Here is a 24,049-nt window from a genome sequence, read left to right as displayed (position 1 = left end):
ACTTTCAGAGCAGAACTAATCAAAGAAATAATTCAGTTGATTCCAGAGTTCTTAGGAAAAAGGCCTGGTTGGAAAACTTGACACAAAAAGGTTCTTTGTAATAAATCTGATTAGCTTTATCCTAGGATGACCTGATCCTATAATGAAATTCTGTGTTCTGGTCACCTGACTGCCTGTACTGAAATATGAGGAAAGAACAAAGTGTCCATTTTAGTAGTATTCTATGTTTCTCCCATAGTTCAAAATAATCTTTCTTCATCCCTGACAGGTTCTTCTAGAACTCTTGACTGGAAGACGACCCATGGAAGTAGATTCTCGTGGACACAGCAAGTACTTGGTGAGCAATTCTTATCTCATCTTATGCTAATTAATTATGTAACATGCAGTTTGGCTTTTTACAATTGCTTGTCCACCTTTGTGCTTTCAGAAGGATCTGGTAAATGATGAAGAAGAGCAAGAAGCCCATCAGTCAACAGACACAACTTCTTCTAGTCATACCAAAGCAGTTCAGCTTGGCAGTCATCTCTACCAAAAGCATGTAGATCTCCGGTCTGGCCCCTGTCCAGAGCAACTGGGCAAAACACTAGGAAAGTTGGCTTGTTGCTGTCTCCACCCACGAGCCAAGCGCCGCCCTTCAATGGCTGAAGTAAGAGAACAAACACTTGATTTCTTCCTCTGTGAAGAAATCTGGAATTTGCTTTGTTGTAACAAAGCTTTTAACTTTAAGCCTTTGTTTCATAGTCAGGAAGAATTTTGAACTTCCATCAAAATCTGGCACAATCATGCATGCTTTGTGTATGTTACCTTCTGAATCTGTTCTTTTCACATATACTGACTTTGCTTTATGCTGTTGTTTCACATTAGCTTCATAAAGAAAGCGTATGTGTATAAATACATATATTCACAGTAGTGTTTCCTGCTCCCTTCTCTTTGAAATCCCTTTCTTTGAACATCTCCATAGCTCTGTCTGTATCTGTGCCTGGTGTGCCTTTCTGCGTATTTAGAAAGTGGAAATTTTAGAAATATTCCAGACCAAGCTTATACCAGGAGGTTCATATCAGTTGGTTGGCATCAGAAAAGTCTGGTTCCACCCCCCACTCCCCTCAAATTTATCTGATTTTTGCATGCAAGTGCAAACTGTTACTTGTCTTAAGTTCTAAGGAGAGGATTATAATTCATTTGACTCACCCAGATCATTGTAAGCACTGTAAAACATTATCCCAAGTTGGCCCTGACTTGTGAATGAGTCACTGAGAAATAATTATCGATGTCTAGAAACCATTTGGTGACCATAGAAATGCTTCTATTTACCTTCAGCGGGAGAACTAAGAACAGAGATGAGAAAAAACTGTAGGTTTTCAGATACTTTCCAACTGATTTGATTGCGTTATATATAAATAGAAACATCTGTGTCTCTTTTATTGGATGATGTTCCTGTGATGGCCATATAGTGTAAATAAAAGAGGGATGGTATATTCATGCTGGAGCCTGGAGAGAAAGGACACACATGCACACATACACATAACCCACCCATTGCTCCTCCCTTCCTCCAATGTTTTTGTAAAGTTTACTTCGTCAGCTATCTATGCCCATCCCATAGGACCTGCAACTAGAAGGATCCAGGAAGGGGGAATCAGTGGTCTTCCAGACATTGCTAAGTTTCATTCTCAGCAAGCATGACCATTGATTAAGGGTTTTGAGTTAAAATGAAGCAATGTCCAAATTCCAGTCCAGAATTACTCTATTTTTGTGGATAATGCTACTGTCACAGTGGAGTACTGTTTTCATTTGCAGGTGCCCATATCACTTCTATGGAACTGCCCAATGCATGAACCCTAAAAGGAAAGAATTAATGATGGCAAATGGGGAAGCGACAATGAATAAATACCGAGTTATTTTGAGTCTCTCTTGTTTCTGTTGCTTCCTACTGCCATTGCAGTATCTGCTGATGGCTATTTGTGCTCCATTTACCATAAATATAAGTGAAGGAATCTCAGCTTAGAATATTCACTATATTGTTTGCAGCATTTCAGGTATATTGTAAGGCTGCCTATCAGACATTAAGTGAGCTTGGGAGGGAATGGAGCTTCCTGTTCAAAGGAGCTAGCTTGTATGGCCACAGTGGCTTTGCCTTGGAAATGGAAGAATGAGTGAGTTATTTTATTTGCCAGATGGTGTTCCTAAGAAGCAATAGTATGTAACTATTCTTCCTATCCTGCAGGTCTATCAAGAGCTGGAGAGGCTACAGTTACTCCTACAAGGAAACTCTTCTGCCTCTTTACTACTGCCTCCACAGCAACCTCACACACCCCAAGAAGACTACTATTCATCCATGCCTCTTAATGAACCTGAGGAAAGTGATGAAAGCCTAGAGGCCAACTCCAAACTGTTGAGCTACAGAAGAGTGACCAGAGAAAGTGTATCTCTTGGCCAGTTAGGTACGATATTCTGCAGACATCTCTTTCTCCCATTCCATTCAGAGGCTTTGCCAGACAGAATGATCAGCCGGCTAAACAGATAACAGAAAGCTATAAGGGTGGGTTCACACAAGATGACAAGCCAAATATAAGCAAACAACATTATATATCGTCAAGCCCATGTTGCAGCAAATAACAGCCATACATTTAAAGCAGTGTTTATCAACTACCAGATGTATAGACTTCAGCTCAGAATTTTCAGCAATGGCTACATGGCTGCACTGCTTGGGAAATCCAGTGAGCTGAACACCAAAGAGCTGGAAGTTACCAAGGTTGGAAATTTAAAGTATTTATTAAGCATAATGAAATATTTGCTTATTAGAAAAATGGCTAGGAAACAACCACATTTATAATTAAGGCATTTGTTTGGAATACTTTAATGCGTCCTTGTTCCAACAAGTACAGCTGTGCAATGAATGCCTGTAATTTAGACAGAAATTCCAAATGTTTATTTTTAAATGAAAATAACAACTGGGGGTTGTGGGCACTTGGTTATCAAGCGTGTTCATGTAAATGTAATAGACTAAAATATTTTCCCTCCTGTGCTTTGCTGTCAGATGGAAGGAATGATGCAATTAAGAAGGTAGGCCTCCACTAACATTAAATCAGTTATTTGTGGAATGTATTTTGAGATCAGATACAATATGACACAAAACCTGATTTATTAAGCTCCCAATTTCAGCCTCTAGAGTCTCCAGTTGGCTAAGAAAATACCTACCTTAAACCCTGGCAAGATGTGGCATTCTGGTGCATCAGTAATATGGAGCAAGTTGGAGCTGTGGCCTAACATGGCTTTAAATACTGTTCCATATCCGTGTTAATTACTTGACCTGTCCATCTGATGTTTTACAGCTTGTTTGGTCAATTTTGTTTTAATCATTGGTTCTCCTGCTGGGCTGCTGCTTTTTAAAAATGCATTGCTTCCTTGCTTGTTCTGTGCCATCTCCACCCAGTCCTACATCTGGTAACTTTCAGGCACCCTTAGGATAGCAATACAAATACATTAAAGTAGGAGTGAAGGTACTTAAAAGATACAACTTAAAAGCAATGCTGCAACCAAGGTGCCTTTTAAGAAGCTCAAAATGTAAAAGTTGCTTCATCTGGCACTGAAAATACACAGGCTGGCATCTGGAGAACAGCTAAATGACATATTGCCGATCGGAATGATAATATGGGAAAGGCCTTGAGACACAAGAGATGCTGCCAAGGGAACTGTCAGATAAGAGACAGTATAGCCTACATTTGGATAGTGTTGTGCCTCGTCTGCTTTCCCCGCAGCTGGGGCCTTCTTATCTGCTTCCGAATGCTGAGGAATGTCCTAGCATGCCTCCCAGCCCCAGCCCTGGCTCCATGCCCAGACAGGCTGAGGAAGAAGAAGTGCCCCCAGCCCTGGCTCCACGCCCAGGCAAACGGAGCAACTAGACCCCTCTCCCTCCCCCACAGCATGTGAGCCTGAGGAAGGTCAATTACCAACAGCTGCAGACTGGAGTGACCCTCGTGTCAGGAGAATTGATAGGTGGCGTCAACAGAAGGAAGGGAGGGGCAGGCCTGGATAAGTGCTGGGTCATGGAGCCACACCCCATGGCCTATATAAAGGATCTGCTTTCTGGCATTCTCTGAGTCAGGCAAAATCTACCTTATCTTGCTGAAATCACTTTCTGGTCTCCTGCCTGCCTTGAGAACTTTGCTAGGACTTTGGCAGAGCTGCAGAGGCATGCCTGATTCGGATTTCCCTGACCTGGCTGTCAGCGGAGGAGTGGGACACGACAGATAGTTGGATGGGGCAAAAGGCTCAGAAGATACCTTGTCTTGTTTCTCGGGCTGTAAAGGAGATAGGGTGGGAGAATTGTACTTTCATACTTGCAAGATTCTGTCAATAGAGTTTTACAGTAAAGAACTAGCTCATCTAGTTGTGATTCTTATCTGGTTTACTCCAGGAGATAGACACTAATCCAGCTCTTCTGTTAAGGGCCTCAGTTTGATGATCCGGTAGGCTGTCACTTAGTGATGGTCTCTTTTATTTCCGCAGGTAACTCTGCTCCTCAGATTGTCATCAACCCAGCGCGGAGGCGCATGATGGAACGGCTAGCACTCTATCATGAGGGGGAGCTTGACAGCCTGGCTGTGCTTGCCTCTACACCTTCAAGAGAAGGTAAATGCCCCACCTCTGTAATGCTGTGGCAGCTGGAGGTGGCACTATTCAATCTCCAAATTGGTTCTGTTAAATTAGGGAGTGACATTTCAAGAAATGTAAGGGACGTAGTGGCTCAGTGGCTAAGACGTTGAGCTTGTCCATCAAAAGGTTGGCAATTCAGTGGTTCGAATCACTAGTGCCACGTAACGGGATGAGCTCCCATTACTTGTCCCAGCTTCTGCCAACCTAGCAGTTTGAAAGCATGTAAAAAATGGAGTAGAAAAATAGGGACCACCTTTAGTGGGAAGGTATCAGCGTTCTGTGCGCCTTTGGCATTGAGTCATGCCGGCCACATGACTATGGAGACGTCTTCGGACAGCACTGGCTCTTTGGCTTGGAAACGGAGATGAGCACCGCCCCCTAGAGTCGGGAACGACTAGCACATATGTGCAAAGGGAACATTTACCTTTATTTCAAGAAGGGCAGTTCAGTTCCAATCATCATTGTTCAGTTTCACTTCATCAATCAGCGTGCTCAATAGAAAAGTATCAGAAACTATCTTCTCTTATTTTCATGTCAGAATCAAAAAGATTAAGTAAGCTTTAAGATCAATAAAACAAAATGTTTGATAACTAGAGCAAGATTACTTTTGCCTGAAGTGTGCATAGACAAATCTGAATAGAAGATGTCATGATGGTTTATGTGCTTTAAATATTGTGACCTTACACATTGCAGATAAGTTTCGACAAATAGCCTTTTTTCATGTAGGAAAGCCATACAATAGGAGCAGCAGGTGTGACATTCCTGGCTTGCTCTGCATAAGCTATTCATGTCAAATATATAAAGCCTCTGTAGAAACAATGGCTCCATTTTAATCTCTGCTCTGACATCTCTATTTTCCTGTCGAATATATACTGGTATGTCACAAAGTCAATTCTTCTTGCCTGTTTCATTTTCCTATATACAGTCAAGCTTGCCATTTCACTAATGCCCACAGTGCAGCCCTAATAGTCGTGATCAGAGAAATTTGGTGTTTCACTACTTTTTTTTTCAGATTTAATTTTCCCTAGTCCGAAATGAACTGAGGGGAAAAAATGCCTTGGGGGAAAAAAAATATGTTCATCAACAGATGCCTAGGTTAAAACATTTCCTTCACTTCTGCTATTGCTGATCTTTGAAATAAATGCCTTGTGTGAGGCATTTATTTCAAATAAGTGCAGGTGCGAGGCATTCCATTAGAAGGAAAGGGAAAAGCAACAGGCCTGCCATTTTATTCTGAGCTCAACTACCTGGTTTATGTGGGGTTTTATGTATTGCTGTATTTCCTTACCTCCTTAGCATAAACAAGGATCTCACTCAAAAAGTTTTTGTTACCTAGCTTGCCCTGTGGAGTTTGCTGATGTCCAATAAGTTTTCCATCAGAAAATGTTGAAGCATAGTAATTGTATTTGCTAAGGTTCTTCCTTCTTATTGTTGGCTGACATTTACAACACTTTTTTCCAAAAGCAAAACTCTGGAAAAAAATACATACATAGAAGAAATTGCTCTTCTTTAAAGTTTAGGCTTCTCTTTGCCACTGTGAGGTTTAGCTTTGTGGGCCCATTTTATATGAAATGATTGTATTTAGGGGTGACTTTTTATTTTTAAGTTACCCGTATATACTCGAATATAAGCCGATCCGAGTATAAGCCGAGGTCCCCAATTTTACCCCAAAAAACTGGGGTAAACTGGGGACTCGAGTATAAGCCGAGGGTGGAAATGAAAACCTCCCTCCTCAGCCGAGAAGGCTGGCGGCTCCCGCCCGCCTCTCACTGCACCGGCAGGGCTTCCAGCTAATGCAAAAGCCCGCCAAGTTTGCGCCATCCGTATAATGTGAAAAAGAAGAAAAAAAGTATAAGCCGAGGGGACGTTTTTCAGCACAAAAAACGTGCTGAAAAACTCGGCTTATACTCGAGTATATACGGTAAACTAATATGGGTTTTGTTGAAAAATTATCCAGGCTTCAATCTTGCTTAGCAAGTTGTCTCCTAAAGCCAAACAGAAGTCTCCGGGACACCCCCAAGCTGGAGATATTAATGGCATATCAGTCCTCCGTATTGATATTCTGTTGCATACTACTTCTGAACATTTACTCCAAGTTAACATCTACATGGAACTGCTGAGTTAGGTCATTTTGCCACAGAGTTAACTATTATCAGTATGTTGATAACATTGTTATACATCTGTCCCAGGCCATCTTATTCAAGGTGTTGGTGTTCTTTCTTGGCCTGGAAGCTGTGCAGATTAGAGTGGAGCAGCTCTGAAAAAATTAGCTGTGGGTTTTAAGATCCCCTGTACTTGGTGATTTTCCACCATTCATCGTTCTCAATCGGGTCACGCTCCCCCAGGCAGTTTGTATGAAGTCTGGGAGTTCTGCACTCGCAGGTCCTGTTCACAAGTAGGATCTTTACATCTTGTGCATCAGTTGCACCCATTTTTATATTAGTAAATATTACTGGCTGTCACTCATGTCTTAGTCACCTTCTGGTTAGACTATTGCAACATAGTCTTATGTGGAGCTGCTTTTAAAAAAACACTTGGAAAGTTCAGCCAGTTCAAAATGTATACCGCTTGTGCCAAGACATGCCCATGGAACACTCCTGTGTGGGCTTTCAAATGCTATTGTAAAGTTGGTACCTTTAAAGCCATATGTACTCATGAGGCCAATCTGGCAGAGGGTTTGCTTCAGGCCTCCCCGGTTAGGCGTTACCTGGTAGGACTCAGGAAATATACTTTCTCAGTCACAGTACCTGTCCTGTTGTATAGTCTTCTCCCTGAATTACAAATAGTCCAGCTTATTGGCCTTTTGGAAGAACTGGCTCTTTATCTAGGCACTAGAGCTGGGATGCAGATGGATGGAGTTCTGGCATGGGTGTGGATTTGTTTGATAAGTTAATATACTTTTTAGAGGTTTTGAGCTAGTTTCCTTTGAATTGGATTTGTATAGTTTAGTTATGTTTTATTTCTGTTTAGAGTTCCTTGGGTAGAAATGTTTTAAGTAAATAAACTAACGCGGGAAGTCATTATTTTCAGAGGATGTCTGTCCTTTATCCAATATAGCACAAAATCATCCAAGAAACTAAATCCAAGCTCTTTGACACATTGTAGCAGCAGCAGTAATCTGGTCGTTAGGTCACTCACTCCTCACGTGGGTATTTTCCAGATGTGTTAGATTTTAACTCTCAATCACAGCTAGAGGATACTAAGCTTGGAGCGTCTTTGAGAAAGATGGACTGAGGGCAACCCAGACAGATTTATGGTCCTATTGTGCTATTTCTGTATTCCAGTTTTGAGACAGATGAGAACCCTGGTAGCTGATAAAGAGCAGCTGGAAAAATTTTACTCTGTGAGAGGTTGAAACCTGAGTTTCTTTTCTTTCTCCCCTTCAGATGGTGTTGCTGAGCCACCTCGTGAACCTGAAGAGAGTGATGAATTTGAATGACAAATTCAACAAACACAGGATGAAAGTTCTCATAGCGCTGACAGCACTTTGCAAATTATAGGAGTCATGCTATCCTCCTTTGGATACCATGCCTCTTCCCTTAGTTGGTACCAGTGTGGCATTTGTTTTTGGTAGAATTTGGCTTCAGGCCAGCAATCTGTCATAAATGAAAGTCACCACTGGAGTTATGAATGGAGATCAAAAGTGATGGGGAGGAAGTGATGATGATGTGGATTTTCATTGTTATACAAGTTCCTCACTACATGCTCCCTTTCACTGAATAGATAATAAAACATTTTATATATTTGTAAGTTGTCAGTATCATTTAGTTTGTGGTTTATATGATTATTCACAGGGTGTAGTAGATGTTTGCAATAGTTATAAACAAAATTACCTCCTGTGGAAGAGGAAACTTAGAAAGCAGAATCTTTGTCCTACCAGTTTTCAGAAAGGCCAGAACATCTCCTTTCTCTCATGCCTTCTTCCCCTTATTTTCACTGCAACAAACGGAGCTGTGAAACCATATGGAAGCAAAACTCCCAAAGACCGTACATGGTAGATTACTGATTTTTCAACCAGATCAAAGTGGTTGGCTTTATTATTATTGTTCTTATTTGTTTAATACCAAAACCCACAAAATTAAGAGAAAAAAAGTACAGCAAAAGGGGAAAAATTTAAAACCCCAAATTTAGATATGATTATAATAAAGAGAAATTGGGAAGAAAAAAAAAAGAGAACATCAACATAATGTCAGAAGGGTAAGTTTTGTCCATTGACATGATTTTTTTTATTTTTTTTTTTGCTGTCCTGCAATTGTGATGGAGCCCAAATAGATTCTGTTTTAGGAATGTACTTCAACATCATAGTAAGATGCTTATATTCAAAACTGAACTATGCTGAATATTAATAATGCTGAATAATTACATTGCATCACTGTGAAAGGAGAAGTTGTGGTAGGAAAAGATTACCCTTTGGACCAGTAGTGAAATCTGAACTGGTTTACTACTGGTTCGCTGGCACCAAATGTGAGGTGCGCATGCAGCACACGCCAAAAGGAGGCATGGGGTAAGTAGAACAGCGCGCACGGAGGTGGTGGTGATCAGCTGTGGCACGTGATCTTTTATTTTTAAAACCATTTTTTACAACCTATTCAGTTGTAGAAAAAATGCTTTTAAAAGTAAAAAAAGGCTCTGATGATTACACGGCTCAGCTGTGATCGTCGGAGCCTTTTTTTTACCGTTCAAAAGCATTTTTAGAACCTATTCGGCCAAATAGGTTGTAAAAAAATGCTTTTGAATGGTAAAAAAAAGGCTCTGACAATTATGTGGCTCAACTGGGCATGGGGGGGGCCAGGGATTTTTGCTACCAGTTCTCCGAACCACCCGCCACCATCGCTACTGGATCAGCTAATCCGGTCCGAACCAGGAGCATTTCACCCCTGCTTTGGACAAAGGACATGAAAGTTCAAATTCATTCTTAGCCATTGAAGCTCAGTGTATGATTTTAGCCAGTCTGTCTCGTCCCAAACCCTGATGATGGGATGGGATGGGATAGAAGAGGAAGTGTTATGTACCCTAAACTAAGCTCCGTGATAAAGTTAAAAGTATATAGGTACAAAGAGGAAATGTTAAAGGAGATGGACGACATTTACAGGGTCAGCATGAATTATGTGAGAAGAAACAATCTCCCAAAAGAGGTCCACATCCGATTTACAAGAAGGAAAGTACGAGATATAATATATTGTATAAAATATCCAGAGAAAAATAAAGATAAAAAGAAAGATAAAAAGAAACATATAAAGGTAAAGAAATTCAGATCCTCAAGCAAATCCCGAAAAGAGTGAGAGAGCAGAGAAGGGACTAAAAATTTCTGGCCAAGCAGTTGAATAAATGAGACAATCTATTTCGATGGCTGGTTCCAGAAGAGATGTTGGTTGCTTGGGAGGAAAGGATAATTAAAATAGATACGCTTGAAAAAGCTGAGGATCTTTTTGAACAACTGGCAGGGTTGGAAGACCAAAGAAGCAGAGAAGAGTTAGATCTAAACCCCCAAAGAGGACAAGACCAACTAAAAAGTGACTTATGACCATTTTTCAGAGTTACCTTTCCAGCATCCCCCATGATCATGTGATCAAAATTCAGATGCTTAGCAACTGGTTCATACTTATGACCAGTGCAGGTCCCAGGGTCGTGATCACGTTTTGCAACCTGAGAAGCGAAGTCAACAGGGAAGGCAGATTCACTTAACCACCACAACTTATCAACTACAGTGATTCACTTAACTGTGGCAAGAAATGTTGTAAAATGGGGCAAAACTCAACAAATTCTCACTTAACAACATAAATTTTGGGCCCAATTGTGGTCGTAAGTCGAGGACTACTATATTCCCATAGCCAATTTACAGAGGGCTCAGGAAATCACTGTTTGCACAGTGGCACAGTGACCTTACAAAAGCAGTTATTCAGAATAAAAGGAAAATGACTTCCTCAAATCATGCTCCAGAGCAGCTCTCCTACACTGAGACAGACGTGTTTCTCCACATGGATCAAGTGATTCCATTTTGCACTTCCAAAATGCGAATCTGCTCCATTCTCCCCGCACCCCACAAATGATACTGCCATCTGAAAAGCATCTGCCTCTGTAACAAGTTATTATTATTTTATTATTATTATTTAAATTTTTTTATACCGCCCTTCTCCCGAAGGACTCAGGGCGGTTCACAGCCAGATAAAAATACACAATAATATTACAATATAAATACAATTAAAATACAATTAAAAAACTTATTCAATTGGCCGAGATTAAAAAATTTAGGATAAATAATAAAAAACCCATTAAAAAACCCATAAATTTAAAAACTAATCCAGTCCTGTGCAGATGAATAAGTGAGTTTTAAGCTCGCGACGAAAGGTTCGGAGGTCCGGAAGTTGACGGAGTCCTGGGGGGAGTTCGTTCCAGAGGGCGGGAGCCCCCACAGAGAAGGCCCTTACCCTGGGCGTCGCCAGACGACACTGTCGCGCCGATGGCACCCTGAGGAGTCCATCTGTGAGAGGGCACGGGTCGGTGAGAGGTATTCGGTAGCAGTAGGCGGTCCCGTAAATAGCCCGGCCCTATGCCATGGAGCGCTTTAAAGACGTTCACCAAAACCTTGAAGCGCACCCGGAAGGCCACAGGTAGCCAGTGCAGTCTGCGCAGGATAGGTGTCACGCGGGAGCCACGAGGGGCTCCCTCTATCACCCGCGCAGCCGCATTCTGGACTAACTGAAGCCTCCGGATGCCCCTCAAGGGGAGCCCCATGTAGAGAGCATTGCAGTAATCCAGACGAGACGTCACGAGGGCGTGAGTGACTGTGCACAAGGCATCCCGGTCTAGAAAGGGGCGCAACTGGCGCACCAGGCAAACCTGGTGGAAAGCTCTCCTGGAGACGGCCGTCAGGTGGTCTTCAAAAGACAGCCGTTCATCCAGGAGAACGCCCAAGTTGCGCACCCTCTCCATCGGGGCCAATGACTCGCTCCCAACAGTCAGCCGTGGACTCAGCTGACTGTACCGGGATGCCGGCATCCACAGCCACTCCGTCTTGGAGGGATTGAGCTTGAGCCTGTTTCTCCCCATCCAGACCCGTACGGCTTCCAAACACCGGGACAGCACTTCAATAGCTTCATTGGGGTGGCCCGGTGTGGAAAAGTACAGCTGGGTGTCATCAGCGTACAGCTGGTACCTCACACCGAAGCCACTGATGATCTCACCCAGCGGCTTCATATAGATGTTGAACAGAAGGGGCGAGAGAATCGACCCCTGCGGCACCCCAAGTGAGGCGCCGCGGGGTCGACCTCTGCCCCCCCGTCAACACCGTCTGCGACCGGTGTTGAAGTTGTGCTTCAAAGGTTCTGATCTTAGTGTGTTTGTATGGCATTGTCAGCAGTGCCGTCTGGCGACACCCAGGGGAAGGGCCTTCTCTGTGGGGGCTCCCACCCTCTGGAACGAACTCCCCCCAGGACTTCGTCAACTTCCGGACCTCCGAACCTTCCGTCGCGAGCTTAAAACACATCTATTCATCTGCGCAGGACTGGATTAGATTTTAAATTTATATTGGTTTTAATGGGTTTTATTATTTATATTGTTTTTTTTAAAAATTCGGCCATGTAGAATAAGTTTTTTAACTGTTATTTTATTCTGTATTTATATGTACTTTTTTACTTGCCTGTGAACCACCCTGAGTCCCTAGGGAGATAGGGCGGTATACAAATGTGATAAATAAATAAATAAATAAATAAACCTGCAGTGTTAGCTATGACCTAACTGCCACATAAAAGCTGTATGCAGATATTGCCTCTTGAAAATGCCACCTTCCTACTGGTAGTATTCCATCAGAAACTTCAACTGGCTGAAAGGACTTTTCTAATGGGATTATTTTACAGGTAGTCCCTTGACTTTTGGGACCAGAATTTCTGTTGCTAAGCAAGGCGATTGTTCAGCAAATTGTACATGATTTTACAATCTTTTTTGCCATAGTTGTTAACTGAATTATTATTAATTCTAATTAATTATTAAGTTATTAAATGAATCTCAGCATCGTTAAACAAATCCATCTTCCCCATTGATTTTGCTTGTCAGAAGCCAGCTGGGAAGATCGCAAAAGTGATCACATGACCCTGGGACACGGCAACTGTCATACATTTCGGTTGCCAAGCACCTGAATTCCGATGACATGGCCCTGGCGATCCTGGCTGTGACGGTTAAGTATAGGGCCTGGTCATAAGTCACTTTTTTCAGTGCTGCTGTAATTTCACACTGTCACTAAACAATTGGTTGTAAGTTGAGGACTACTGTATAAACCAACTTTTTTTCTCTCCTATGTGGTTTTATAAAAAGCATTATATTCAACAGGAAATAAACTGAGTTGATACTGTATGGATTTCACCAAATATCTTCAATAGCTTTTTGAAGAAACTGGCGTATTTTAGCAGATTTTTTATTCTTTCAAACCACATTACAGTATACTCTTGTACGGTTGTAAGTTTCTTCTTTGATTAAGACTGCTCATTGAAATTACAGATTATTTCACTGAGCTTAGCCGGTGTCTGCTGATTAAGGTAAGGAAGAGAAAAGCACAATGGAACTGCAGCACATCGCATACCTTGGACCAAAAATGACCAGTGAGCCGAGAGAAGAATGCCCACTGGGCCAGTTCCCAATCCCACACTTTGAGGCTTACAAAACCAAAGCAACACATCGTCCCCAGAACTATAATCCAGATGGAACTGGCATTGCCAAAATGTCTTTGCACTTTCAGTACTCTCCAAAAAACAACAATTATATGTCCACTCAATGCCAACTCAAAACCCTGTGGGTGAAGAACTGCCAGGACATAACTAGTCAGTGAAGTCACTTCTATGGCTAGAAAAACATACGGTTCCCACCCATTTTCAAGAAAAAGGCACCAAAATATGACCCAAGCAAAAATTGGTAGTGTTAACAACTGATCTAACACAGCTGCCCAATGATGCTGTGTCCACAGCCGGACCCACTGTGTAGGCCCATATAAAAGCGACATGAGGGCAAAGACCTCTTGAAAGTAGGTCTGCCTACTCTTGTTACCTGGTGGCCACCAATACCAACCCAGAAGCATGTAGGCCAAATTGATTAAACAATTTGCTGGCATAGCTAGGAAGGCTGGCATTCCAGGTACTGTTGGTTCAGCATAATGCTTGTAACCAGTATCTGTGTGAGCACCATCAAAAATTCCCGAAGCCACCACTAGTATGCAAAGCAGCAGGCCTCCAGTCGCATGCAAGAACGGCTTGTTGTCTTCTGACTTCATAGCTGTCCTTTTCAAAGTCTTGAGTCTTGCTCTCTGCACCGCTCCCAAATGACCGCCACTGCTACAAATGCTTTGTTTTCAATTATTTATTCACTTGTTTTGCCAGTCTGGCCATCTGTTGAAGTCCCATTCCTCCTAGAATGGCTTACGAAAAACAAGAAGAGAGCATGAAATGGATGACGCAGCTGATTAGTTTCCCAAGATGAATTTACTTCCCAGGTTGGGCTTTGATACTTTCCTCACTAATGCTGCACAGGAAGTGAGTGGGTTCAGTTAAACTCAACTCTTAGAAACCTGAAAGCTTGGTGACATTTTGCATCGCTGAAAACACTCATCCTCCCTCTCCTGCTCAAACAGCCAACAGCATGAGATTACTCAAGCAAAGGCCCAGCATGTTTTCTTGGCAGCTCCTGTACTCACAATTCTAGCTGTTATGCTGTTATGAAACAGCTGTAGTGGCAGGATTGGCTATTGGTGACATCACTGCTTAGTGGGGGAAATGGGGGGTAGGGTTGTTTCCTTCCCATGATCTTCTGTTTTGTAACCATGGAGACAGCAAGTGCTAGATAGTAAGCCTAGAGAGCTCTTTAAGCTCAGGCTACAAAACTTTCTGTTCTCCAGTCTTGCTTGCAAACAAGTTGCTTTCGTATGCATCATCTTTGCAGACACATCTACTGCACCCTCTTAGAAATAAATCTATGGTATTATTTAAAAAACATTTCAGAAGTAATTTAGAGTTGGGAAGAGAGTCAGGTGGGGGGAAAGTTCAATTAATATTATAAACAGCAATGGGAAATCACAGCTGCTACCGTAGTTCTTTACCTGGTGTTTGCTTTTATATGCATCAAGTTCTTCCCAAGAACCTAGGATCTTGTAACTAATTGGTGCAGTATACAGGTAGTCCTCAACTTACGACTGCCGTTGAACTCAAAATTCGTGTTGTTAAGTGGGTTTTGCCCCATTTTACAACTTTTCTCGCCACATTTGTTAAGTGCGGTTCTTAAATTAGTAACTTGGTTGTTAAGTGAATCTGGCTTCCCCATTGACTTTGCTTGTCAGAATGTGGCAAAAGATGGTCACATGACCTCAGACAGTGTAATCATCATAAATGCGAGTTAGTTGTCAAGCATCTGAATGTAAATCACGTGACTATGGGGATGTTGCAATGGTCATATGTCGGAAAAATGGTCATAAGTCACTTTTTTCAGTGCTGTTGTAACTTCGAATGGTCCCTAAGTGAATTATTGTAAGTCGAGGACTACCTGTATACATGGATCTAAGCAGTGTGGTCCTTTGTAATTGACAGATGAAAATTTTGTCCATGTACACATTTTTTTTAAATGCCATTCAAGATTTTTTGGTATTGTATTGCACCCAATGTTTATTAATTTAGCAATAACTTTTGTATCATTTAGATGGGGGGGAAAAGATTATTTCCACATCAAGCTTGGCTCCTAATAACCACATGGTCCAAGCCTGAGGTTTTCCTGCCAATTGCATAGAATTTGCTCACCACTGCCTTGTAGTTTGACTTGCAACATGACTTACAACTCTGTTATCCGCGTGAGATACCCCATCAAGTCCCACAAAGCAAGGTGCTGTAGCTCTGGGATTCTTTCATCCAAGTACTAGATGTATCCAAACCTATTTTTCTGATATGACTCCAGGATAGCTAGATACTGCCATCTAGCGGAGCATCAGGAAAATACTTCCAATTATGGAATACAAAAAACCCTCAAAAATCTGGAAAATACAGTACATTGTCTATTTGGTCCAACTGGGGGGGAAAAAACCACTTCTCCGAAATTCTCAAATCACCATTCAATACAAAATCTACATAGAGCCTGGAGAGTGCAGCGAATCCAAGACAAAACTGGGGTACCTCACCACTCTCTCCACTCATCAAATCCCAGAGTGATAGCCAGCTGGCCCCCTTTGATCTCCCTAATGGTTTCCCCTCTGCTGCATCCCCTCCCCCCTCCTCTCCCTCCACCAACGTCCTTCAATTTTTCTTGCTCTTCTGCTTCCACTTCATAATTCAGGACAACACAGCCCATTTTGGTATCTGAGCCAAACACAAATGTTTTGGGTCAGATACAAACTACCTAAATTCAGTTGCTATATGTAAAGAATAGTTCATACACCAGTGGCTTTATAGATACCGTGTTTCCCCGAAAATAAGACTATGTCTTATATTTTTTTGAACCCTGAAATAAGTGCTTGACCTTATTTTTTACACTCAGAGGCCCAATTGGGCTTTTTATCAGGGGATGTCTTATTTTGGGGGAAACAGGGTAGATCCCTATTCCTAATTAACACTGCCTTCAGGTTCTTTATTCAGGAAACCTGGTTGTCCTTCTGATCAGAATATTAACTGGAAGTCTTTTTGAGCCTATGTATTGTTTACCTTTTCTCTAAACTGAAGGGAGTATCCATTTGTATGCTTGCAACCACTCAAACTACTTATTCAAAAAGGGATGGCATAATCACCCAGGGAATTTCATGGGTCAGGAATATTGATTTTCTTGGGTCTTTGTCTGAAACTTATGGACGTCCCAATATTGCTCAACTACAGCATCCAGCTTTTTCATTTTTATGTCGTAGTTCAATACCAATACAAAATGCCCCATTCCTACATTTTACTGCATTTTATTATTTGAAAGCAAATCCAGGTGTTACCTTAATTATGTTCCCAAACATATACTTATTGGTAATGACTTAATAGCAGCGATCCCCAACCTTTTTGGCTAGACAGACCGGTGGCGGTGGGAACGGAGGGGATTGGTTCGCACGCTCAACCTAATACAGCACATGTGCAAATGAAGCTTCATGCACTCGCCCACCACTTGCACGGCCTGCTTCCCAACAGGCCACAGCCCTGTAGTGGTCCACGGTTCAGAAACTGGGAACCCCTGACTTAGATGAAGGAGGCATTTTCTGATAGAAATCAATAGACAAGAATATCATTTTTGTCTAAAATATTATTCAATAACAAAAATGTAATTCATTTAAAAATTACTGGTATGTGAAATTCAGAGCAGAATGGATGAACTGCTAAGGGGCAAGTAGAAGCACCCACTTAAAGTGATGAGACATTAGCAACAAATTTTCCATTAAAGGCTGAATGAACCCTGATTATCAATAAGGTGGCAAATATCACAGCAAGATTGCCTTCAGATTATTATTTCATTTTTACTCAGCTTGGAAAATGACACTGGAAGCAAAATTATAAAATAATGATGCATCTAAAACAGCCCCAAATTCTTTGGGTTTCCCCAAAGCTAAAAAAATTGCCCAAAAGCAATTAACATATTGATTTGCATAGAGAGAATGCTCGGAGCATCCCTTCTCCTGAGTGTGAACATTAATATAATGTCCCTCCCTAAATAAACTTGTTTACACCAGCGTAATTCAACACTATTTTCATCCTTCATTAAAAGGAAGATACCAATAAATTCACTTCAAAGCAGGGGTGAAATGTAAAATTTGTTACTACCAGTTCTGTGGGCGTGGCTTGGGTTTTTTTAATGTGACTGGGTGGACATGGCCAACTTTTTTTTTTACTTTTAAAAACATTTTTTCTACAACCTCTTCCGCCGAAGAGCTTGTAGAAAACATGCTTTTAAAAGCCTCTGATGATCAGGCAACTCAGCTGGGATCACCAGGAGCCTTTTAAAAGCTTTTTTTTTTTTACAACCTCTTCGGCTTTTAAAGGGTTCTGACGATCCCAGCTGAGCCGTGTGATCATCAGAGCCTTTTCTTTTTACTTTTAAAAGCATTTTTCAACCGAAGAAAAAATGCTTTTAAAAGTAAAAAAAAACAACCTCTGATGATTGCGCAGCTCAGCTGGGGCAGGGATTTTTGCTACCAGTTCTCCGAACCACCCGCCACCATCGCTACCGGATGGGCGATCCGGTCCGAACCGGGAGCATTTTACCCCTGCTTCAAAGAGAGGCTTTGTCTCTGCCATTCCAGAGCAGTTGAAACCACAGGTCATGTGTTCCTGTACTGCTAACGTTATGATGAAATTCATCACCTCTATTTCATTTCATTTCTTCTGAAAATTTTTATATTATTTTATATTATTTACCAAGATATAACAGAAAAGCGTACTCCAATCTAAAGCAATAACTCAGTGTGTTTTTTATTTTTGCCTTTATCTTGGTAAAGTAATATTATGATTTAGTGATTATAACACATTTTTAGCACTTTAATACTTGCATTTTATTCCTCAATTTTAGTTTATCCTAATTTAATCAAAAGTTTTCATATAGTTCCATTTGAGATCAGCAAACGCTATCACAAAAGTATATACTATTCTGGTCAGTGAACACAATAAAGATGTTCTGTTCTTTTTCATCAATTGTAATTTTTGAGACATGGATGTCTCTTCATAACCAAACCTTCTTTCCCCTACCTATACAATACAAACAACATTCATGAGTTACAGAATGATTGAACAAAGGTTCAAAACATTTGACATTTGGAGGGAGAATGCAAGATAAAATTGGCAGAAGGAGAGTAAGTCATGGACTTCTAAGAGAAGATCGTCCTTGCACAATCAACCTTGATTTCAATGAATACTACTGAGGCTGTGTTTGCATAACACACTTATTCATAATTCACTGAACAATGATTTACTGACTCATGTAAGTACCCAGGTTTGTACACCATACTGAAACATAGATGAATCACGCTATTGTAATTTGTTTCATGTACACCATTCATCTACAAACTAGGAAAACATATAATAACCTTGTGTATTATGCAAACCCCCTCTGTGACAATAAATCATACTCTCCTTAGGGGGATGTAAAAAGAGGGACCAAGCAATATATTTATTACTACGGTGAGAAAGTTAACCATAGGAACCAATGTCTCCATAGGACAACTACATAATATATAGAAACATCCAGGATTAAAATATGACTATTAAACATTTTCTAAATTGCAATCCAAAAATGTATATTTCAGATAAGGTATTTACATGAATATTGCACATTTGTATGGAAAATTAAAAATGCAGGGGGAATCAAAGTGCTTTGGGGAACCATTTTAAAGTTAAAAAATGAATTAGTAAAAGAATTCCAAAGTGTTTTGCAAAAAAAATGATTACATCAGAGGTGGCATTTAGCAGGTTCTCACCAGTTCTGAAGAACCGGTAGTGAAACTTTTGAGTAGTTCCAAGAACTGGTAAATACCACCTCACTGGCCCCGCCCCCATCTATTCACTGCTTCCCAAGTCCCAGCTGATCGGGAGGAAATGGGGATTTTGCAGTAACCTTCCCCTGGAGTGGGGTGGGAATAGAGATTTTACAGTATCCTTCCCCTACCATGCCCACCAAGCCACGGCCACAGTAAAAAAATTGGAATCCCACCACTGGATTACAGGTTTTAATTTTTAAAACATTTCATTATTTATTATGTATGAACCAGCCAATAGCTGGAGCTCTCTGGGAAATGTAGAATAAAACACACTAAAATGCAATTTAAATAAAAAAGGTAAAATGAACTACAAACATTACATAAACTAGACAGCTATTATTCAAAAACTAAAACAATATCCAGATCCCATCAGCCAAAGAATGTTGGATGGCGGGGACTAGAAGACGGGCTTTTTCCACAGTGGCCCCTGCTTTACAGAACATCCTCCCTTTGAATGGCTCTGACAGTTAAATTTTTGTAAGCCCCTAACAACCTGGTTATGTTCCTGAGCCCGGGGTGCTGAATTTGTCAACGGCCCTGTTTCCCAGCTGCATTGCTAATTGGTCAAATATCTCAGCTGCTATGTATGTTTATTTTGGATGTTTTTGTTTATTGTTTTCAGATGTTTTTAGTGGCTTAATTGTATTTTTTTGAATTGTAAATTGCCCAGAGTCATTGACTGGCTGGCTGTAGGAAATGAATTAATGAGAATTGAGATACATTAAAAGCAGTTAAAAAGCTAGGAAGATACAAAGGTATCTTTTGGTACCTGGTACCAAAATGATACTATGGGCACCAATCAACACACTGTGGAGGAAATTCCAGGAATGGAATGCCACCACAGAAAACTCTTTGCCCTTTGCAGAGGTTTGGCTCAGCTATTTTGGTGAGACGACCTGGTGAAGGCCCTCAATTGATAATCTTAAAAGTATACAGGAGAAAGCAGACCTTCACCTAAACCTAAGCAGTTTAGTGCCTTAAAATCAACACTTTGAATTGACATCAGAAATGGACTGGCAGTCAGTGTAAATCACAAAGAACCGGTATCACTAAATTCACATCAGCCAATCCCACTAAGCCAGCGATGTTAAACTGGTGGCCCGCGGGCCGGATGCATCATGTGCAAGCCACGCCCACCCCAGCTCCACAAAGGCAAAAAAAGTCACGACACATCGTGATATGTCATGTGACGGAATCGAGTTTGACACCCGTGGACTAAGCAGTCTAGCTGCTTTATGAGCTTGAACAAAGAGCATCAAGGACTACTCAAACCTTTGCAGAGGTTTGGCTCAGCTATTTTGGTGAGACAACCTGGTGAAGGCCCTCAATTGATAATCAACTCTGAGCTACAAATATTCTTCTCTATTGGTAACTACCTTATTTTGAACTAATTGAAGTTTGCAGATCATTTTCAGAGGCAGCCTATGTACAACGTATTGCAAAGCTGTTTCTGTCCAATAAGGTCACAGTTGATAAATCAACCAAAGCTAACTATTTTCTTCTGCAATATATCAGGAGTCAAGCCCATGATATTTCAGCTGAAGAAAAAAAAAAGGTTCCTCTGTTTTCATTAAAATATATCACATATCCATAGAAAAATTTCAGCAAAATTTCTGGGCAGCTAGAACCAGATTAAAGGGAATTGCATTAATCAAAACATGTTTAACAAAACTGTATTGGGCCATCTGTCTTGGTTTCCTAATCTTTTCAAAGGTACAATTTGCAATCTTCTGTCACAATCTTTTTATAAAACAGAAACTCAAATAGAAAAAAATGTGACAATAAAAGCAACCCAAAATATTAAAAGCTTTTCCATGACGGTGGGATTGAAATGAATCAACTTTGAAATCTTTATAATTTAGCCCACTCCTTGTTCCCATTTGCTTTTTCTGTTGTTTAAAATTATTTTTTAAAATATATGTTATATTCTGAATCTTAATGTTGATCTTTCATTTTGGACAATTATGTGACTGCGGCTGACCACCCCAGCATGGCCACGCAGCAAGACTGAAGCAGCCAAAATGTTGCCAAATTTCAATTCCCAGATTTTGGATGCATTCTGTAAATTAGCCAATTTAAGGTACATTAATTTAAAAATTTGCCCAATGAATTATTTTTAAAAAAATCAAACAAGAGAGCTTTAGTAGTACATGCTAAGAAAGATACTCCATATGGATGAGGGGGGAAAAGAAATTGCAAAGGAAACAGAAAAAAACACATAAAAAGATATTACTATGGAAGAAAAACTCCTGAATTCAATTTACAAAGCAAAATAACTATTTATTTTGAATTCATAAGATATGGGTCCCTATTTCTCTCCAAGTATTGTACCTTCTGATCATAAATATATATTGATTTGGTACTTATACCTTCAGCAAAAAAAAAAAAAAAGCAAAACTCCATGATCTTGCTTCATCTGTTTGCAGTACATAAATCACTTATTTTCAATTTTAGAAACTTCGTACTATCTTCCCTTCCCGTGGATGCTAGTTAGGAATTTAACTTACCCTTGGAAAAAAGCACAGGTCTCCTGCAATTTAGTATCGATGTACAGAACAAAAAAACAAGTTGAGGATATATATATATATATATATAACCGAAAAAGCCCCTACTTTTGGGAATCTAAGTGTTGAATGATGAGAAACAATGGTGAAAAATAAAACAGGAGACTGTTCAAAATACAGGTATACAAAGGCAGTATGTCTAAGTTACTGCTTCACGCCAAAATCCTACAGTACTATATAATTATTAATATGCAAAGCTTGCAACTCTGAATTGACTTGATTTAAACAAAAGCCCCATTGAACTTACTTCCGAGTAACCATGCAGAGGACTAGGCTGATACTTATTGGGCAAGTTTAACTGGTTTCAGCGCAACGTAACCCTTTGCAGGTAGACCCCAAAATGAATCCTTGGGGATTCACGGGGGTTTATTGTTAGGCCAACGTGTGCAAAGCCGGAGACAATCGCAAGTCAGAAGACAAGCGATAGGGGAAAGAAAGACCGCTTTCTTATCGCGGGCGCCCAGACCCAACACATCCGGGTCTTCCCAGATGCAGCCGGGAAGGGCCTATCAGCGACAGGTTTCTGCGCCTGCGCATTGAGACCGGCGAGTCCCAGACGGTCAGTCCTAGAGTAGTTGCTAAAATCCTGTTATTGTTTCAATGTCTGAATATGCTAGTAATAGCACTTTTCTCCATTCAAGAGAAATTCGCCAGCGATAATTTAAATAAGTCTCCTACGGATCCGTGTTTTGGTAACTGAACATCTGAACCGCCAACTTGAGTAGACCAATCCTTGCAGCTCCTTCGACAAACGGCTCTGGTCATGCTGAAAAACCGGCATCACGACAGCCCGCTTGTTCTTTATTCCTAATGCGTCATTGTCAGTTCCTGTCTTTCAACATCCGGGTAATTGAGCCCGTTAGCGCCATCTTGATTCCCGATACGTACAGCGTTCGCCATCTTGGTTGCTTTTTAAGTCACGCCACCCGCTAGATTTCAGCTGGCGCCATTTTGAGGCTGTATAGCAATTCGCGTAGGGCAAGAGATTGTACATTTCTATTATCCGGTGATTCAATAAAATTTGGTTTAATCGGGAAAATACACCAGGAACGTAACATGGAAGTTTCTTGATTTTAACGAAGCCGTTTTTGCCGATGGTTCGGCCCATCCGGGTATTTATTAGGCAGCCATCTTGAATGCGTATATGTCCGCACCATCCGGGAATACAAGAATCGCCATATTGAATCTCGCATAACACAGGGCGGCAACATACGGGCATTGGAGAAAGACGCCATTTTAATGCTTGAAAGGGAGGGAAATACATCCGGGAACTTAATGGGACATTTGTGTGGGGTTTTTTTTTTAAAAAAAATTGGGATAGTAATAGCAAAGGGGAGGATCCAAAATGGCAGCTTCCAGGAAAGCATGAAACATGAATTTTATCACCATTCCCAATATTATATAAACCTGCCTAATTCCGAATCGTGTTATTTAATTCTTTGAAATTTGGGATAAGATTTAGGACCAGAAATGTTTATAGAAATTAAGATAGCTTTCCCGGAAAATAGATGCAGGTGCATTACTGAGCATGAGTGGGTCATGGGTACTGTCTTAACCGCTGGATGACACGCGAACATCCAATAAATATTATTCACGTGCATCCACGAAACGAACGCAGCGTCAATTTTTATCCCTAAAGATGGCGGCGCCCATAAGCGTTGCTATGCAGTGTAGTACTTGCTGAGAGGTGGAGGCCCATCGGACCTCCCCAAAGCACTCGTGGCCGGTACTAGCGGCAAGGCCGATTATTGGTGGAGCAGACTTTTTTAAAATGAAAGAGGGGCGGAGTTTTGCATTCAAAATGGCAACACACACACACCATTCGGAGAGTTTACACAGCTTACAGCCGGGAAAGACGCTGACAATCGTGTTGAACTTCGAATAATAATAATAATAAAAAAAAAGTGCGGTGAAACTGATCCAGAATTTCCCCTCCGTACGCATCGCAAAAGAAAGAGGGGGACTTGGCGGTCCCCCAACATGGCGGTGCCCAAGCAGCCCTGCCCACCGAAAATGGCGGCGCCCTAGTGGGTGGGGTTCCGTACAGAGGCCTCGTTTTGGCTCCGCCTTCAGGCGCTGCCGAGGAAGAGAGACTCCTCACAGGCGCAAGATGGCGGCTCCCAGGGCGGCGTGAAGGCGCCTGGAGCCCGTACTTTGCCCATCGGTGCCGTACAGCGGGGCTGGATCGAGCTGCCCGTTGCGCTTGGAAGCCGGAGGGAGAGCGCCCTGGCTTAGAACTTCGGGCTGGGGAGTAGGCAGGATCAGCGGGGAAGACGCGCCGGGTGGGGGGACGAGGGGGAGGCGGCTTCTCCCTCTCTGCGGCCGCCATTTTCCGTCCGGGCAACACAAGATGGCGGCTCCCAGGGCC

General features: G+C 41.5%; 2 protein-coding genes across 5 annotated transcripts in view; one reads left to right on the top strand and one right to left on the bottom strand.

Annotated features, from left to right (window-relative positions):
* IRAK1 (interleukin 1 receptor associated kinase 1) overlaps positions 1–8,399 on the top strand; it is a 29,621-nt gene extending 21,222 nt beyond the window's left edge. For 2 of the 3 annotated variants that reach the window (XM_058169919.1, XM_058169920.1), the window contains 5 exons: positions 269–337; positions 428–646; positions 2,222–2,438; positions 4,507–4,629; positions 8,040–8,399. In XM_058169919.1, coding sequence (XP_058025902.1) covers positions 269–337; positions 428–646; positions 2,222–2,438; positions 4,507–4,629; positions 8,040–8,092 — 681 coding nt within the window. In that variant the 3' untranslated portion in view covers positions 8,093–8,399. Of the gene's footprint in view, positions 1–268; positions 338–427; positions 647–2,221; positions 2,750–4,506; positions 4,630–8,039 lie in introns of those variants that run through there. The other variant, XR_009153539.1, reaches the window with a different exon arrangement.
* A 3,781-nt stretch (positions 8,400–12,180) lies between these two features.
* On the bottom strand, positions 12,181–22,742 carry TMEM187 (transmembrane protein 187). 2 transcript variants are annotated; one of them, XM_058173427.1, is made up of 2 exons: positions 21,625–22,742; positions 12,181–14,056 (listed from the first exon to the last, which is right to left on the bottom strand). In XM_058173427.1, exon 2 carries the CDS (start codon positions 13,910–13,912, stop codon positions 13,148–13,150), a length of 765 nt encoding a protein of 254 aa, XP_058029410.1. In that variant the 5' UTR covers positions 13,913–14,056; positions 21,625–22,742; the 3' UTR covers positions 12,181–13,147. The 2 variants fall into 2 exon arrangements, with proteins under 2 accessions (XP_058029410.1, XP_058029409.1); XM_058173426.1 differs by having other exon boundaries at positions 21,929–22,742.
* Between the last annotated feature and the right edge of the window lie 1,307 nt (positions 22,743–24,049).

The sequence above is a fragment of the Ahaetulla prasina genome, chromosome 2 (assembly GCF_028640845.1).
Source record: "Ahaetulla prasina isolate Xishuangbanna chromosome 2, ASM2864084v1, whole genome shotgun sequence".
Taxonomy (NCBI): Eukaryota; Metazoa; Chordata; class Lepidosauria; order Squamata; family Colubridae; genus Ahaetulla; species Ahaetulla prasina.
This window is presented reverse-complemented; position numbering and strand designations above follow the sequence as displayed.